We start from the raw sequence: 19,974 nt of genomic DNA, 5'->3' as shown, positions 1-19,974 counted from the left end.
ATACCTCCTACAGCCCTCCATCCTGTTTTAATGTAGAATGGTTGCTCTCTTGGCCTGCTACACAGCTGTCACCTAACTTAGAATGCTACCCTGGAACAGCCCTTCATCATCTTTCTGGGATCTGCTTTCAGTATTCTCTTGCTGGAATCCCGTTTCCTTATTCCTACTATCATTATCTTTCTTACTTTACACCCTTGTTTTACTGAAGCATATGCTTGAGTAGCTTCCTGAGAACAGATGGAAGGAAGGTAAAATTGTTGAGACCCTACATAAACGTAATGTATTTACTTTGTGCTTGATCTTGACACAAACTATGTTATGGCTGACTGTAGAATTCTAAGTTGAAAATATTTCTTTCAACTTATCTCCTACTTTTTAATGTTGCTACTGAAAAATTCAATGCTAACTCTATATGAGCCACACTTTCCCTCTGAAAGCTTTTAGGACTTTACCTTCATCCATGCTCTTCTGAAAATTTACATTTACATTTCTTAATTTTCTTCCCCCATTCATCACGTAGGCAGTGGGTGGAAACTTCTCACCTAAAAGATCATGTCCTACAGCTCTGGGAAATTTTCTTGTATCATTTGTTTCTTCTCTCTGTTTTCTCTGTTATTTTTCTGAAATTCCTATTAATTGATGTTGAACCTGCTGGACTGATCTAATTCTTTTTAAATATTTTCTCTCTTATTTTTTTATTTCTTTTTTTTTCTGTCTTTCAGAAGAATTCTTCAATGCTATCTTTCAACCTTTTATTGAATTATTTATTTCTATCTTATTTTTAACTTCCGAGATATATTTTTCATTCTCTGATTATCACTTTCGCATACCACTTGCCTCTTTTGTGAATAAAACAAAACATTTCATGATATCTCTATGCCATTAATTATAGTTTTAAAGTTTGTAGTCTCTTTTCTTTGCAAATATGTTTTCTACTATTGTTGTTGCTAAAGCCTTTTAGATTATAATAGAGACTCTCCTGAGATGTCTCGGGATTCTGGCTCTCCTTTCTTATTACAGAGTAAGAAAGCTACATATAGATGGATGGAGCTTTACAACAGGCATAACTTACTAATAGTTAATGAGCAGAACCCAACCGTTTCAGCAGCGTGCCCCCAAATAGCAGATCTATTGGCCTTTTTCTTAGGCTGGTTTCTTCTGAGTGGTTTCTTCAAACACTTGACTATGGGGGTATAAAAGCCTTGAAGGGTAATGAGACTGAGGGTGTTCCCATTTGGTGTGTAGCCCTACTCTATCCCAGGCCCAGAATTCACCTTCTCCAGAGAGTAAACCTCTCATATTCCACTAGGTAGGGAAGGGCAAACTCTGGTTGTGCAGAGTTGGAGAATGAATCTGGGGATACAACAGCAGTCCTTCTATTCAAATCTACCTCTCAGCCATCAGAAGTACCTGGAACCTCCAATTCCTCAGTCTCTGGGGTTCTGAGATGTAATGAGGCTGCATTCTTCTGCTCTCAGCACAACTTCCCACCATATTTAGGAGGTTGGGTCTCAGCTTCATCCAGTTTGCTGCCAGTCACAATTCACCCATTCTCTTTCCACCTTCCAGAACTTTGTAGGTGTCACTTCCCTTCTGTCATCGCCTACTTAGTTGTCCCTTATAGGTTGCCATCCTCTCTAGTCCTTTATTATCATCTTAGTAAAATTTCAGGAGGGATCAGAAGTAAGTAGTATACTCAAGCCGCCATGCTACACTACAGAGCAAGCACTATCGAGCAATGCATTCTTCCCTGAGCACATCATGTTTTTATTTGTACCTCAACTCTGCTCTTGCTATTCCCCTGCCTGATCTGCCCTTATCCCTCTCCCCTCCTCAATTTTCTAGCCTTTAATGGTCCTTCAAGATTAAGCTCAGGCATCATCTCAAGCAGGAAACGTTCCCAGTTCGTTCCTGCACATGCTGTGTATATCTCTGACCTGACACACACCCCGTATAGACCACACTGTGCTGAACTGATCTGCCTGCACATCCCTCTCCCTCCCTAGACAAGGAGTAAGTAGGTAAGGTTGTGCTTTTAGTGTGGGGAAAAACATCTGGCACATAATAGGTGTTCACTAATATTTGGTCAACTGACCCATTTCCAGTAAGCTCCATGTTGGAAGCATTTTCATTCTAGGAGTAAAAAAAAAAAAAAAAAATGCCTCTGTTTATTTGCCAATGTCCAAATAAGAAGGGCTAATCAGAGAGTACCAGGAAATGAAAACAGCCAGATGTTTTTGAGAGCAAAAGTCCAGGAACACAAAATAGCTTCCAACAGGGGTGATGTATGTTTTCCTAGTGATTCAAAAATGAATATATACTTATTATGCAGGGAGATTTAACAGTCTCCTCGGCTGATCCTGCAATTTTAAATCCATTTAAGATAATTTTCTTTATCTCAAATCTACTTTTCGCAGTAACCAGGACACTTAACTGATTTGTACAAAATCCATTTGAAAAAGAAATAATCTGCTCTAAACAAGGGCATACTCTAAATGGAAAAAGACAGACACTACAAATGAAACAGAAAACGAAAAATCTGTTTGAAAGGCCAAGGCGGACTCCTGAAAATAGGTTTTCCTCCAGCATCTTGATTCTATGACCAAACTCCTTTCTTTGTTTCGCAAGGAAAAAACAAATAATTCTTAAATCTGAGCGCACAGGACAAATACCTTTCATAAGACAACTAAGATGCAAACAAACTTTTTCACAGGTAAGAATCTTAGACAAAACGTGTAAGTAGAAAGAATCATGGGATATACTTTTTCACCTATCAGCTTGACAAAGTATTTTTTAAACACTAGCACCTGGTTTTGGAAGGGCCAAATAAAATTCCAATAGGCGTAGAGACTGCTATAAACTTTTTTGGGGAAAATATCACAATATGTGTCTAGAGCTTCAAAAAATATTCTTACAACATGATCTAAGGATTATACTTTTAGAAGTATGGATTAAGAAAATAAATATCACATCGATACACATAAAGACCTGAATGGGAAGATATTCATCAAAGTGTTATCTAAAATAATTAAAAATTAAAAATAACTAAATTCCCAACAGTAGAAATAATGACCGTAACTAATGACATCAGAAAATGCTCATGAAATACTGTTAAATGAAGAAAGAGATAAAACAATGTATCACATGCTCATAATTGGTAGAGAAAATAGACTCAAAGACAATGTACAAGACTTTACCAGCTGCTATCTCTAGGTAAGGAGATCATGGTGATGTCTGGTTTTTATTTAAAACTTTTTGTAGTGCAGACCTTTCTATATCGTTCTGGATTACGTCCATAAAAATTTAAATTTTAATTTAGCGAATATTTCATAATCAACAGTACTCACTTTATTGGTGGTGGAGGAGACTGAGATAAAAGTTCCCTTGCTAGTTACAAATCACATGAGAAAATGTCACAGATTCGAGTCTGCACCCATCCACATGACCAGGCAAGCCCTTCTGAATGGCTGAATCACAACTTACCTGGTGGGACGGTAGTCCGGAATGGAACGATCCAGTGAGATTTTTTCACTGAGGTAGGAATTGTAGCCATACTTCTCATGGGGTCCCTTGGCTTTTTCTTCTTCAGCCGGGGAAAGGGTAGCAGGAAGGCCCCCTTTGCCCCGCCCACCATAACCTTCAATGAGCCCAAGGGATTTGGATAAGCCTAGAAAAAGGAAGGGAAAAAGAAATTATTTGCAAACCCCCATACCAGGATATGTCATGTAAGCTCAGATGCAGCTTCGATGGAAGTTTTAACATTTCTGTAACAGGAAAAGGCATGTCCTCGATTTCTCAGTCTTCAGAATATGCCCTGAACACATTTATATTGAAAGGAAGGGCAAGGCAACTATGAGTTGTGGGGTTAGGTCCTGTTGCCAATAAGGAGACTCTCCTTTTGGGACCTGGGGGTCAGCGGGGTCTATAAATTGGGAGAAATGGGGACCAAGAAGGACACAGGACATTGGGGAGAACTGCGACTGTTATTCGTGCCCGTTTTCCTCTCTCCATGGGGAAATTACAACAAAGTTATATATGCCAGGAGCTAGCCAGTATGACAGGAAACTGCCAAGTTGCAGGTGTTTTTACTTCATCTAAACAGAGAACGATATACAGATTGATTTTGTCATGAGCTTAAAGTGTGTAACAGCCTGACACAGTTCTTCACCTAATGGTTTTATTTAAATTTCATCTAAATGGCAAAGGAACTACAAAATGTTTGAGAATAAATCACAGAGAAAAATCCCATCAGGGTGATAACTGTGCCAAGTAGAGTAGGAGGCCTCTGTAACAAGCCTCACTGAGCAACTGCAGGTTCCCAGGATGGTGGCAGCTTTATAACTATTGTTCCATTATACAATACACAGCTTGATGGGCAATTTTTAAATCCTAGAGTTATGGGAGGTTTTATTACTCAGCTAGAAAACTTTTGTTGTTAAGAGCTCTCCTTTCACCATTTCAAATGCTCAAATGCTCAAGCTGCTCAGTATACACTTGGGGAAACACACACAAACAAACACACACACACACACACACACACACACACACACACACACACAGGACTTTATCCACAAAAGTCTCCCTGCTGCCAGTGAAGTCTCACTGGCAGGAAGAACACGGACCAGAGCTGTAAACAGCTCCCTCGGCTTTCAGAGTGGGCAGCCCACAGAGCCTGGAAGGATGTCCATCCCCAGGAAGGCATCCTCTGGCAACTCAAAGGCCCCCAGGTCTGCTCCAGTCATGGGATGATTCTCCATCACATAATGGCAAGACTTGTATTCATTCCCTTTCCTGCTTCTCTGAAAACAGAAATTTATTCTCTGTGATATCAAGATCAGAAAACAAAATTTGAGCAAGCAGCTCAGAGGTGGGCTCAGGTGAACATCATTTTTCTGCCTGACATCATTTCCACTGTCCACCATGTTTTCCAGTAATCCTGACATCTTTTCTGCCTGCCACCATCCCAACAGAGGCAACATAAACAGAGAATTAGGTTACTCCTGCCCTTGCTACCTTCTTCCTGATTTTTAATCCCTCGTTCCACATCAATGTGCAACAAACATTCCAACAATATCACCTTCACCATGCTCAAAAAGCTACAAGAACTCTTAAGTACAATCACCTGTGCTGGGTTTTAAAAAGACCTGTGAAAGAGCATTACTAAGGGAGTATAAAATGGTGCAGCTACTTTGGAAAACAATTTGGCATTTCTTCAAAATGCTAAACATAGTTACCATATGATCCAGCGAGTCCATTCATAAGTATATACCCAAGAGAAAAAGATATTCCTGCACAAAAACTCATACACAAATGTTCATCAGAGCAGAATTCATATTTGCTAAATGTCCATTAACTGATGAATAAACAAAATGTGTTATATCCATACAATGGGATAGTATTTGGCAATAAAAAAGAATGAAGTGGTAATAGACACTATAACATGGATGAACCTTAAAAACATTATATGCCAAGTAAACAAAGCTAGTCAGCAAAGACCACATATTGTATCATTCTATTCACATGAAACATACAGAATATGCAAATCTATAGTGACACAAAGTAGATTAGTGTCTGCTTAGAGCTGAGAGGTTTGGGGAGGAAATGGGGAGTGACTGCAAACATGTATGGGGTGTCTTTTTGGAAGATGGAAATGTTCTGGAGTTAGATTGTGGTGATGTTTGCCCAACTTTGTAAATATACTTAAAAATCACTAAACCGTACATTTTAAGTGGATGAGTGATATGGTATGTGAAAAATATCTCAAAAAGGCTATTTTAAAAACCCATTTGTGATAGACAATTCTGGTTCCAGCAAGATGGAAGGCTAAAATAACATGAAACTTTCCAGTAAAGCATCTAGAAATGCTGAATACAAAACTTTTAACATATTTTAAATACACAGCTGAGCTTGCAAGAAAAAAAGAGAAACTCCCAGAGGTAAGTTAAAATCAGAGTTGAGACTGTATCTGCTGGAATGGGGTGAAGGGTGGATTGCTCGTTAACTAAAGGCTGGAGTATTGGGGCTCAAATACGCACAGAATATGAGACCTTTTATGCCTTAAATGTTTCATAATTTTTAATTATGAAGGCACAAGTTTCCCTTCTCTACCCAAAACCCATTTTTGGAACCTATTTGGATATATAATCAAATTAAGATGACAGGTATCCTTATAAGAAGAGATAAATTTGTTCACAGACAGAGACAGACACACAGAAGGAAGAAGGTCATTTGATGACACAGTTAGATATTGGAGGGTGCACCTACAAGCCAAGGAATGCCAAGGTCTGCCAGCAAATCCCAGAGGCTAAGAGGCAAGGATGGATTCTTCCCAAGGGCCTTCAGGGGGAGCATGGCTCTGCCAGCACCTTGATTTTGGATAGCTAGCCCCCAGAACTGTGAGACAACACATTTCTGTTCTTTTAAACCACCAAGATTGTGGAAAATTGTTACTGAAACTAATACAATGAATAAAAAATAAAAAAAACAGAGTGAAAATGAGTAGGAAAAATATATGCCAAGCAAATACTAATCAACAGAAAGCTGGCATGGCTCTATTAATATCAGATAAAACAGAATTCAGGGCAAACACCCTTATGGGATATATAAAGTCATTACATAATCGTAAAGTAAGAATAAACCAGGAAACAATAAGGAATTATAAACTACCATGCACTTAGCAATACAGCTTCAAATTACATACAGCAAAAACTGACCACATTACAAGGAAAAATCAACAAATGAACAATCATACTGGGTAATATTAATACATTTATCAGTATTCAACAGATCAGAAGGACAAAAATTTAGAAAAACTATAGAAGAACTGCACAACAAAATTAACAAACTTGATCTAATGGACCCTGCACCTGACTTTCTAATAAGTACATGTTCTCTACAAGGGCAAATGGAATATTTAAACAACTGACAGACTACAAACAAGTCTCAACCTATCTCACAAATAATCTCTGAATATAAAGCAATTAAAAAATAAACCAATAATTAAAATGCCACAAGGAAGCCACACATTTTTGCAATTTAAAAAGAGTTCTAAAACAATCATGGGTCAAATAATCAATCATAGTGCCACTAGAAGATACATAAAACTGATATACTACTTAGGATAGTGCTAAAACAACACTTGGAAAGCACTATATTAATGCATATATTGGTGGGGGGTGGGGAAAGACTGATAATTAATGAGGTAAGCATCTAACCCATGGAGTTAGAAAAAGAAGAGAGGAAACCCAAAAAAAGCAATACGAAACAAAAGAACAAAAATTAATGATATGCACACACAAACGAAAATAAGCAAAGACAGAAGGAGTAAGAGGGAGGGAGGGAAGAAGGTGGTGGAGAAGTAACCTCAGCAAGACTGGAGACAGAGAGAGAGAGAGAGAGAGAGAGAGAGAGAGAGAGAGAGAGAGAGAGAGAAGGCATATGTTCCTTTCAGGGAGGATTTATGTAGTAATCACAGTAGACACAGTACCTAGCACCCCCAATATTTTGGGAGGCCCAGCAAAATGTTTAAATTTATTTTAAAATCATAACAATGCAGTCACAAAATATAATGTTTAATATTTTTTTATAGAGGAGGAAACCCATGAAGGCCAAAGTACCTGGGGCACACAAAACTCATTATGCGGCCCTGGTTACCCTTGAGTTTAGAATTTTATCTATAAATGACACGGTGCCTAAAAAAGCAACAAAATGAGAGACAGGATTTATAAACTTTACCTGTAAGGTGGATGGCACAAGGACAGACCCCAGGCTCTAACAGTGATGACATCTACCACTTATTGAGCATGTGCTGTGTGCATGTACCCTATCATTGCTTCATCTAATCTCCTGACAGCCTCATGAGGAGGCTATTATAATCATCTCTATGTGACAATTGAGGACACTGAGTCTGAGAATGTTTGTTAAGGTTACATGGCTGGCAAAGAAAGATAGACCTGGGTTCTAGATACAGTTAGAGATATAAAGGAGGATAAAACCTGGGCTCTGTGAGACAAGGAGATCAGTTCCAGGGCTCTTGCAGCATTCCAGACAAAGGATGGCAGGGGCCCCATTTTAAGGCAGTGGTGGCGAGATCCGAGGAATATTTAAGAGATACCATCACAAGGCAGGAGACAGACAAGTGTTAGGGTAAGAGAGAGGGAAGAAGTGAGTGAGCCTGGAGTTACCAGGTTGACAACTGGGTAGTGACACATACCACTCACAAGGATTGGACATACAGAAGAAAGTTTGAGAAAATGAGTTCTATTCTCTACATGTAGTACACAGGGCATTCATGAACATTAGGATAGGATCAGAGGTCCAGTTGGGGGTTAAAACACATGAGAATGAAAGTGCAGCCAACAGAGGAGGCCAGAGATATGAACCTGGCAGCCATCAGCATGGCAGGCGTCGGGGAGTGTAGCCATGACAGAGGGCAGGGGCTGGGTGGGCAGGGGGATGTTGAGTAGCAAGAAGGAGAAAGGTAGACAATACTCAGAAAGTGTTCTCTGACCCTACTCCTCTTGTGTACTTCCATCATGTCTAGAGTAGGAATCACATACTTCAAAGTTTATTTCTTCTCTGTGTGCATGATCTCGCATCCAAGCTACATTTGAAGCTCAAGACTTCAAGGAACTGAGACTTACAGGATTGCAGAAACATCTCAGTGTGAACCAGTGGTTAAGCTTCCTGCTTGTCTTCATAAATCCATTTGACCACCCTCTCTCCACCCACTGATGATTATTGTTTTCCCTTTCCTTCCTTTCCCTTCCCTTCCCTTCCCTTCCCTTCCCTTCCCTTCCCTTCCCTTCCCTTCCCTTCCTTTCCTTTTTCTCAATGCTTTTATACACATTTGTCTATTCAACCGGCAGGGTAGACATGACCATGATCACTTTAGAGATGAAGAAATGGAGGCTCAGAAGGAGTAATTATTCAACCATCCAAAAATAATGGAGATGGAATAAGACATTCCTCCCAACCCTCAACACACACATAAATGCACTTTTCAGGAAATTCTATAGGAAAGAACTCAGATTGAAAACATGATGGAGAATGGTAAATAAATGGTAGTAAGCTCACAAAACAAGAATACTATACAGCAAGGAAAATGAATGGCTTGCAGATAAATTTCATAGACTCAATGTAAAGTGAAAAGCAAGTATCAAAAGTACATATAATTCCATTTATACAAATTCCATTTATAGAAAAGTTTCAAAACCTAATCAAAATATAGTTTAGAGATACAAACTTATGTAGTGAAACGATAAACAGTCACAAAAGAGAGTGGATCATGGCTAGGGAAGGACACACAAAGGACCTCAAAGTTCCTGGTAATGCTCCATTTTAAAGCTGGGAGGTGGACGTGACTACTATTCATGATATAATTTTTACCTGATATATATGTGATATACATAATGTGTGAACTATTGAGTAATTTAAAAAGATAATAAAGAGATCACTGACAATGGGTTTTTCTCCTTGTTTTGTGTACTTCTGTTCATTCACCCTGGGTCTGCCTTTTCCTTCCCCAGTACTTGCTGCCTTTTCTCACAAGCCACAAACTCAGCCTTCTATGGTTTTCCTGCTACCATGGAACCCAAGAGTCAAGAAGGGAAACTACCAGAATGGGGCAGAATGAGGTTCCCCATGAAGGAGCAAGGGACCTCAGTCCCCACACTAGGCTCCCCAGCCCGGAGTACTGGTGCCAGGAAGAGGAGCTACCACAACACCTGGCTGTGAAAAACAGTAGGGATTCTGACCTTTTGGGTGGGACGGAAGGCTGCGGGAAACCCAGACATTCTCTTTAAGGGCCCACACAGGCACTCATCCTGGGCTCTGGTGGAGGGACAGTGACTCAGGGGGTGTCAGAAACATATGGAGAGAGATTGAGTTGTGTAACATCTAGGAGAGGACTGGAGGGACAGTCCCCATTTTCCCTGTGTGGGGCCCCCTTCCCGAGCAGCAGCAGGTGCGTGCCATCATTCCTTGAGCCCGTCCCCTATGCTTACAGCTAAGTCTGAAACTGACTGGCCTGGTGAGCTCTGCTGCTCCACCCTGCTGACTCAGTTGGGACCCTGCCGCACCAAACGTGCATACCACAGGAGGCTTTATTAGCAGCTGAACCTTACAGGAGCCGGCAGGTTGCAGCAGGCCTTGGAGTGCCCTGGCTTTTTGCTGAGCTGCCCAGAACCGTACTGGTGGCAGCCAACCTCGGTTCACAGTGTGGCCTCTCCCACCCACCTTCAGGTACAGCACAGGAAGTGACCAACCATGGATCACTTGGTAGTTCCTACCAGGTAGTCCCCAGCTGGTCACAGGCAGTGGCTGACCTGGGCCTGCACCAGAGCCGCTCCCAAGAGGCCCCAGAATGAACATACTTGCAGGTTGGCTTCAGCGCACAGCAGAGCACCACCCAATTAGCCCCACAAGTGGCACACACAAAGGGCAGTCTCAATAGGCACCAGAGCCTGCTAGGGCGAATCCTACACCATGGTGTAAGCCCCTTGCACAGTATCGCATAAGCTGTGCATGTGGCCAAACCCCACAGCCAGTCAGCCTGATGGTCAAATCCACCCACTGACATGCCAACAGCAATCAAGGCTCAACTATAGCAGGAGGGGTCACACAACCTACACTTCTGGAACACCTGACTCAGGTGACGAGGAAGACTGTGCCACTAGACCCTAGAGAACCCCTACTACATCAGGCTACCAGGCAAGACTGGAAGACATAGTAGCCCTACAAAATACACAGAAACAAACATAGAAAGGCCTTCAAAATGAGGAAACAAAGAAATATATCCAAAAATGAAAAAACAGGAGAAATCTCCAGAAAAAGAACTAAATAAAATGGAGGCAAGCAACCTACCAGATACAGAGTTCAAAACAATGGTTATAAGGATGCTCAAGGAATTTAGTGATAACTTCAACAAAGAGATAGGAAGCATAAAAAAAAGGACACAGAAACCATAAGAAAGAACCAGTTAGAAGTGAAGAATACAATAACTGAAATGAAGAATGCACTAGAAGGAACCACCAGCAGATTAGATGAAGCAAAGAATCGAATCAACAATTAGGAAGACCAGGTAACAGAAAACACCCAATCAAAACATCAAAAAGATAAAAGAATCAAAAAAAAAAAATGAGGAGAGCTTAAGAAACCTCTGGGACAACATCAAGTGTAACAACATTTGCCTCGTAGCATACCAGAAGGAGAAGAGAGAAAGCAAGAGACTGAGAATCTATTTGAAGAAATAATGACTGAAAACTTTTCTAACCTGGGGAAGGAAATAGACATACAAGCCCAGGAAGTACAGAGACTCACACACACACATAAAAAGAACCCAAACACGCCCCAAGACACATTATAATTAAAATGGTAAAGGTTAAAGACAGAGAATCCTAAAAGGAACAAGAGAAAAGCAGTTGGTTACCTACAAGGGAGCTCCCATAAGACTATCAGCTGATTTCTCAACAGAGACCTTGCAGGCCAGAAGGGATAGGGAGGAAATATTCAAAGTGATGATAAGCAAAGACCTACAACCAACACTACTTTACAAAGCAAAGCTATCATTTAGAATTGAAGATAAAGAGCATCCCAGACAAGAAAAAGCTAAAGCAGTTCATCACCACCAAACAAGTATTACAAGGAATTTTAGAGAGACTTCTTTAAGTTGGAATAAGAAAAGATAAAAAATATGAATAAAATGGCAATAACTACATATCTATCAATAATTGTTTTCAATGAAACTGGATTAAAAGGTTCAATCAAAAACATAGGGTGGCTGAATGAATAAGAAAACAAACAAACAAACAAAAAAACCCTTACACATCATACCTACAAAAGACTCACTTCAGACTGAAAGACATACACAGATTGAAAATAAAGGATGGAAAAAGTTATTTCATGAGAATGGAAATAAAAATTTTAAAAAGCTGGGGTAACAATATGTATAACACACAAAACAGACTTTAAAACAAAGGCTATAACAAGAGACAGAGAAAAACCCAGTAATCCCACTTCTGGGTATTTATTCGAAGAAACCCAAAATGTTACTTCGAGGGGATGTGTACATCCATATATTCATTACATCATTATTTACAATGGTCAGAATGTGGAGGCAACCTAGGTGTCTGTCGATGGACAAATGGATAAAGAGAAAGTGGTGCATACGAGGTCTGACAATTAAGTTCGCGAACTTCTTGCTAACCTTTTTTAATATCAGAGGGATTATTCATTATGAACTTGTATCAAATGGACAAACAGTTAACCAACTTTACTATTTGGAAGTACTGAAAAGGCTGCATGAAAAAATTAGACAAAAAAGACCCGAACTTTTCGCCTACAATTCATGGCTCTTGCATCATGAATGCACCATCAGCTCACAGGGCACTGTCTGTGAGGGAGCTTTTAGCCAGTAAACAAATAACTCTATTGGAACATCCTCACTATTCACCTGATCTGGCCCCCAATGACTTCTTTCTTTACCCGAAGATAAAGGAAATATTGAAAGAAAGACATTTTGATGACATTCAGGACATCTAGAGTAATACAACCAAAGGTCTGATGGCCATTCTAGAAAAAGAGTTCCAAAATTTCTTTGAAGGGTGGACTAGGCGCTGGTGTCAGTGCATAGCTTCCCAAGAAAAGTACTTCGAGTGTGACCATAGTGATAATCAGCAATGAGGTATGTAGTATTTTTTCTAGGATGAGTTCACAAATTTAACTGTTCAACCTCATATGTAAGGGAATATTGCTCAGCCATGGAAGGGAACGGTTTCTTGCCATCTTCAGTGGCATGGATGGACTTGGAGGGTATTGAATGGAGTGTGGCAGACAGAGAAAGACAAATGCAATGTGATTTCACTTCTATGTGGATTCTAAGAACAAAATTAACAAACAAAACAGAAACAAACTCATAGATACAGAGAACATTTTGATGGCTGTCATATGGGAGGGGGTGTTGAGGGGGTAGACTAAAAATGGGCAGGGATTAAGAAGTGCAAATTGGTTGTGACAAAATAGTCATGGGATGTAGGGAATAGCATAAGGATTTAGTCAATAATATTTTAGTAACTATGTATGGTGTGAGATGGGTACTAGGTTTATCGGGGTGATAGATGGGAAGGGGGTCGGGACAGGGTGAAAAAGGTGAAGGAATTAAGAAGTACAAATTGGTAGCTACAAAATAGTCATGGGATGTAAAGTACAGTATAGAGAATATAGCCAATAATATGGTGATAACTATGCATAGTGCCAGGTGAGTACTAGACTAGTCGGGGGATCACTTCTTAAATTATTTAAATGTTTCCCCACTGTGCTATACACCTGAAATAAATATAAAATGATATTGAATGTCAACTATAATTGAAAGTTTTTTAAAAGGGGGGAAAAGGTGAAGAAGAATACTAGGTTCAAATTTCCAGATATAAAACAAATTAGTCATGGGGATGTAATGTATAGCACAGGGAATATAGTCAATAATATTGTGATAGCATAGTACAGTGTCAGATGTTTGCTAGACTTATCATGCTGATTACGTTTTTAGGTATATAAATGTTGAATAACTATGGTGTACACCTGAAACTAATATAACATTGTATGCTAACTATATTTTTAATAAAAATCTTTAAAAGCCTAGGAATGCATGCTAACCCTACCAGGGACACAGAGGGAATGATGGCTCCCAGTGAGATCTTCTTCCCCTTCCTGTGGCATTATTTCTTCCATAGTCAAAGGTTCCCACTTAGCAGCCTCAAAAAGATCATTCCTCACAGTGCAAGGTGACAACTATAAATTTTATGTTTTGTGGTCTATGTACTTTCATTTTACCCCCAATTTCATCTCCCAGAAAGTTTCAACAAAGCAGAAAAAATTTTCACTGGCATTTTAATGTGCTTACTTTGCAGATCCTAGAAACTGTTGGCAAATAAGAGTTCAAGTTCACCAGCAAAGCTCAAGTTGGTGTTCACTTAGCTGGGAAAAGCTGCCAATGGAGCAAGTTGGGATGACTCCATGAACCAGGGAGACTTCTTTTCTGAAAGTGCCCTTTGCTCTTCGGCCAGAAGTAATTGCAGCTGCTGCAAATTGATATGAACTTGTAGGCATGGAAGTTACAATTGGCAAAGGGAAGAAGCAGCAGCAAAAAGGGAAAAGGAAGAGAATGGGATGGCTACTTGGCACCTGGCCTGGGAGGACTCATGATTCCTTTCTTCTCCATCTGGCACTGCCTCCTGAGTTATTTTAGCTGAAAACTGCATAGCCAAGTGGTGTCCTTAGACAAGAAGTGAGAATAAAGGGAGGAAGACCAAACTGAGATCAGTCATCCCATAGCCCCTATACTGAAGCCCCTATGCTTCTCTCCAGACCCACTCTCCACCCTTTTTCCCTGCTGCATGCTCCAGGAGACAGATCTATATAGAAAGCATCAAGGGTTCCCTTGCTTTGGGTTGGGTGCAACAAACAGGAGGCACCTTGAGGAGACTGATAAATAGAAAGAGAGAGGTTGGGATATTTCTCCCCCCAGCTCACTCCCGACTGGGCAGTAGTTTGGTAGAGGCTGCATTCTTCTGTGCCCCAGCTGCAATCAGGCAGCCTTCTCTACAGATTAGCCTAGGTCACAACTCAGCTGGGTTCTGTCAACCCCTCCCTCTTCTGGCCCCTTCAGCCCTTTGCATAGCAACCATTCCCTTCCCTGTTGCCAGCCCTACAGTCATGCACCATTCTTTGTCATTGCTGATTTCCCTTAACTCTGCCCAAACCTTTGTAAATGTTTTGCTTAATCTCTTCAATCACCCCTTCTGAGTGTGCCATCTGTTTCCTGCTGGGATCCTGACAGGTACAGCATCTTACCTACCCCTGTGGGTAGACATCTAGGTATTCTCCTTAAGGGCAGGGATATGGTAAGTCCAGTGCCTGACATATAGAAAGGTCTTAAAAACTGTTGAGTGTATGGATGAATAGAGATAAGATCTGGAGATTGAACTTGGGGCCTTTTATTATACAGTGATGTTGAGAATGAAAATTAAATATCCATAGGAAAAACATCTACTAGGAGAAGAGGGGTTAAGACTACATATTGTAGTATATTTATAGTCATAAAGAAGAACAGAGTCTGCACTGATGAAAGTCCCAGATAAATCAAGCCTGGAAAAGGCGATTTGGTTTGGCAGTGAATATGGCCCTGGTGACCCTGGAGATGGCCATGTCAGTGAAGTAAGTGCTTCCACGATGGTAAAAAAGGCAGAATGCCTGAGCTGGGGCACATACATGATCATGGTCATGTGTTAATAGTTTTGTATCTCAGCCATAACCAACTAGAATATAGAATGTTAAAAAAACAACAACGAAAAAAACCTATTTCTAGAAGCAACAAACATTACAGTATACCTAGAAACAACTTTAACCAACAGGGACAAAATTAAAAAGTTTACTAAATGAAATAAAATGAGATATAACATAAATTGGCAGAGGGAGACATGATTTTAAATTAGAAGATGAAGTTATGAAGATACAATTTTCTTTTTTAGTGTACAGTAAGTCCTCACTTAACTTCATCAGTAGGTTCTGCAACTTCACGTGAAACAACATATAACGAAACCAGTTTTCCACAAGCTAATTAATATAAACAAGCACTAAGTTCCTACAGCATCCCATCAATGTTGTAATGAAATGACAGTGAATGAAATGATGTTATTCGAAGGCCTGCTGTATAGGTCCAATGTAATTCCAATGGAGATGTTTATTTCTGGAACATAACAAAAGGTTCTAAAATTAAACCAGAAGAACACAGAAGAAATAAAACTTAAGACACTTTTGTAAAAGAAGAAAAATGAGGGCTTGCCCTATCTAATATTAAGTTAGGATATAAAGCAATAATAATTAAAGGGGCATGGTGCCTGAGAAATATTACATATATCCTGGCAGGTAACGTTCTACATTATTTTTCTCAAATAGTCGACCAATTTTCCAAACACTAAATAATAGAAAGAACTTCCACTTTTTTTTAAAATTTATTTTTAATTTATTGGGGTGACAATTGTTAGTAAAATTACATAGATTTCAGGTGTGCAATTCTGTATCACATCATCCATAAATCACACTGTGTGTTCACCACCCAGAGTCAGCTCCCCTTCCATCACCATACATTTGATCCCCCTCACCCTCATCCCCCACCCCCCAACCCCTTTACCTTCTGGTAACCACCAAATTACGTTCCCCAGATTAATTTTCAAACCCGTGGCCATCCTGTGGTCACCGACTGCCCTCCAATCCCCTCACCCTCCCCCCCATCCCCCACCCCTCCCGCCCATCTAGCAACCCTCAGTTTTTCCTCATTGTCTCCCAAACTGTTTCTGATTAGTTCATTCACTTCCACTTTTTAAAAATTAGTTTTTTCAATTACAATTGACATTCAATATTATTTTATATTAGTTTCAGGTGTACAGCATAGTGATTAGACATTTATGTAATTTAAGAAGTGATCCCTTGATTAGTCAAGTACCCACCTGGTACTATACATAGTTGTTGCAACATTATTGACTACGTTCTCTATGCTGTACTTTACATCCCCATGACTGTTTTGTAACTGCCAATTTGTACTTCTTAATCCCTTGACCTTTTTCACCCAGCTCCCCAAATCCCCACAATCTGGCAACCAACAGTTTGTTCTCTGTATCTATGAGTCTGTAATGTTTTGTTGTTCATTTATTTTGTTCTTTAGTTTCCAAATATAAATAAGATCACATAGTATTTATCTATCTTGGTCTGACTTACTTCACTTAGCATAATAACCTCTAGGTCCTCATATGACCACCTATGCTTTTGCAAATGGTAAGATTTCATTCTTTTTAACGGCCTAGTAATATTCCACTGTATATATGTACCAATCTTTTTTTTTCTTTTTTCTTTTTTAATTTATTGGGGTGACAATTGTTAGTAAAATTACATAGATTTCAGGTGTACAATTCTGTATCACATCATGTATAAATCCCATTGTGTGTTCAACAGCCAGAGTCAGTTCTTCTTCCATCACCATTTATTTGATCCCCCTTACCCACTAAACTATTGTCTGTGTCAATGAGTTTTTGTTTCTCATTTGTTTATCTTATTCTTTTGTTGGTTTTCGTTTATATACCTTTTTTGTTGTTTTTTCGTTTTATACATATCAGTGAAATCATATGGTTCTCTGCTTTTTCTTTCTGACTTATTTTGTTTACCATTATACTCTCAAGATCCATCCATATTGTCACAAATATTCCTACATCATCTTTTCTTATCGACAAATAGTATTCCATTGTGTATATATACCACAACTTCTTTATCCATTCATCTATTGAAGGACATTTTGGTTGTTTCCATGTCTTGGCCACCGTAAACAAAGTTGCAATGAACATTGCAGCACACGTGTCTTTATGTATAAATGTTTTCAGATTTTTCGGGTAGATACCCAGGAGAGGGATTGCTGGATCATATGGTAATTCTCTTCGTAATTTTTTGAGGAACCTCCACACTGCCTTCCATAGCGGCTGCACCAGTCTGTATTCCCACCAACACTGTACTAGGCTTCCTTTTTCTCCACAGCCTCTCCAACACTTGTTACTATTTGTCTTATTGATGATAGCCATTCTGACTGGGGTGAGGTGACATCTCATTGTGGTTTTTATTTGCATTTCTCTGATGATTAGTGATGTTGAGCATTTTTTCATATGTCTATTTGCCATTTGTATGTCCTCTTTGGAGAAATGTCTCTTCAGGTCGTCTGCCCATTTTTTAATTGGGTTGTTTGTTTTTTTTGTTGTTGAATTTCATGAGTTCCTTGTTTATTTTGAATATTAGCCCCTTATCGGAGGCACTGTTTGCGAAAATCGTCTCCCATTCAGTTGGTTCCCTCTTTATTTTGTCGATGGTTTCTTTTGCTGTGCAGAAGCTGTTAAATTTCATATAGTCCCATTCGTTTATTTTAGCTTTCACTTCCCTTGCCTTTGGAGTCAAATTCATAAAAGGCTCTTTGAACCCAAGGTCCATAAGTTTAGTACCTATGTTTTCTTCCATGCAGTTCATTGTGTCAGGTCTTATGCTTAAGTCTTTGATCCCTTTTGAATTAATTTTGGTTCATGGTGACAGATAGCAGTCCAGTTTCATTCTTTTGCACGTGGCTATCGAATTCTGCCAGCACCATTTATTGAAGAGGCTGTCTTTTCTCCATTGTATGTTTTTTGCTTCTTTGTCAAAAATTATCTGTCCATATTTATGTGGGTTTATTTCTGGGTTCTCAATTCTATTCTATTGGTCTATGTGTCTGTTTTTCTGCCAATACCTTCCTGTTTTTATTATTGTAGCCCTGTAGTACAAGCTAAAGTCAGGGAGTGTGATACTTCCAGTATTGTTCTTTTTTCTTAAGATTGCTTTGGCTATTCGGGGTCTTTTGCGGTTCCAAACAAATCTGATGATTTTTTGTTATATTTCTTTAAAAAATGCCATTGGGATTTTGATGGGGATTGCATTAAATCTGTACATTGCTTTCGGTAATATGGTCATTTTAACTATGTTGATTTTTCCAATCCATGAGAACGGAATGTTTTTCCATTTCTTTGTGTCTTCTTCAATTTCTTTTAAAAATGTCTTGTAGTTTTCAGCATATAGGTGTTTCACATCCTTGGTTAAGTTTATTCCTAGGTATTTTATTCTTTTTGCTGCATTGCAAAAGGAATTGTTTTTCGTATTTCTTTTTCTGAGATTTCATTGTTAGTATATAGGAATGCAATGGCCATTTGTATGTTGATTTTGTAACCAGTAACTTTACCGTATTCGTTGATTGTTTCTAATAGCTTTTTGGTAGCGTCTTTAGGGTTTTCTATATATAGCATCATGTCATCTGCAAATAGTGACAATTTCACTTCTTCATTCCCAATTTGGATGCGTTTTATTTCTTTCTCTTGCCTGATTGCTCTGACAGGACTTCCAACACTATGTTGAAAAGCAGAGGTGACAAGGGACAGCCCTGTCATTTTCCTGAACGTAGAGCAAAGGGCTTCAGTTTTTCACCATTAATTATGAGACTAGCTGAGGGCTTGTCATATATGGCCTTTATTATGTTAAGGTATTTTCCTTCTACATCTATTTTATTAAGTGTTTTAATCATAAATAGATGTTGTATTTTGTCAAATGCTTTTTCTGCATCAATTGATATAATCATATGACTTTTGTCCTTTATTTTGTTTATGTGATGTATCACATTAATGGATTTGCAGATATTGAACCATCCTTGTGTTCCTAGGATGAACCCCACTTGGTCGTGATGAATAATCTTTTTAATGCATTGTATTCAATTTGCTAGAATTTTGTTTAGGATTTTTGCATCTGTATTCATCAGAGATATTGGTCTGTAGTTTTCTTTGTTTGTGTTATCCTTACCAGGTTTTGGTATCAGGTTAATGTTGGCCTCATAAAATGAGTTAGGGAGTACTGTCTCTTCTTCAATTTTTTGGAAGAGTTTGAGCAGGATTGGTATTAGATCCTCTTTGAAGGTTTGGTAGAATTCACTAGTGAAGCCATCTGGTCCTGGACTTTTGCTTTTGGGAAGGTTTTTTGATGACTGATTCAATTTCGTTACTGGTGATCGGTCTGTTTAGATTTTCCAGTTCTTCATGGTTCAGCCTTGGAAGGCTATATGTTCCTAAGAACTTGTCCATTTCTTCTAGGTTATTGAATTTGGTGGCATATAGTCCTTCATAGTAGTCTTGGATGATCCCCTGTGTTTCTGTGGCATCCGTGATAACTTCCCCTTTTCCATTTCTGATATTGTTAGTGTCTTCTCTTTTTTTATCTTAGTGAGTCTAGCCCAGGGTTTGTCAATTTTGTTAATCTTCTCCAAGAACCAGCTCTTTGTCAGATTCATTTTTTCTATTGTCTTTTTGTTCTCTATTTCATTTATTTCTGCTCTGATTTTTGTTATTTCCTTTCTTCCGCTGACCTTGG

The 19,974-nt window shown here is 39.1% G+C and overlaps 1 protein-coding gene across 2 annotated transcripts in view; it reads right to left on the bottom strand.

The window, feature by feature from the left end:
• Positions 1-19,974, bottom strand: part of GALNT17 (polypeptide N-acetylgalactosaminyltransferase 17) — a 529,087-nt gene that overhangs the window by 321,131 nt on the left and 187,982 nt on the right. For both annotated transcript variants that reach the window (XM_033110448.1, XM_033110449.1), the window contains exon 2: positions 3,484-3,667. In XM_033110448.1, coding sequence (XP_032966339.1) covers positions 3,484-3,667 — 184 coding nt within the window. The remainder of the gene's footprint in view (positions 1-3,483; positions 3,668-19,974) is intronic.

Source organism: Rhinolophus ferrumequinum, chromosome 7 (genome assembly GCF_004115265.2).
Source record: "Rhinolophus ferrumequinum isolate MPI-CBG mRhiFer1 chromosome 7, mRhiFer1_v1.p, whole genome shotgun sequence".
Classification (NCBI taxonomy): domain Eukaryota; kingdom Metazoa; phylum Chordata; class Mammalia; order Chiroptera; family Rhinolophidae; genus Rhinolophus; species Rhinolophus ferrumequinum.
Note: the sequence above shows the minus strand (reverse complement) of the source record. Positions and strands in the feature narration are given on the sequence as shown.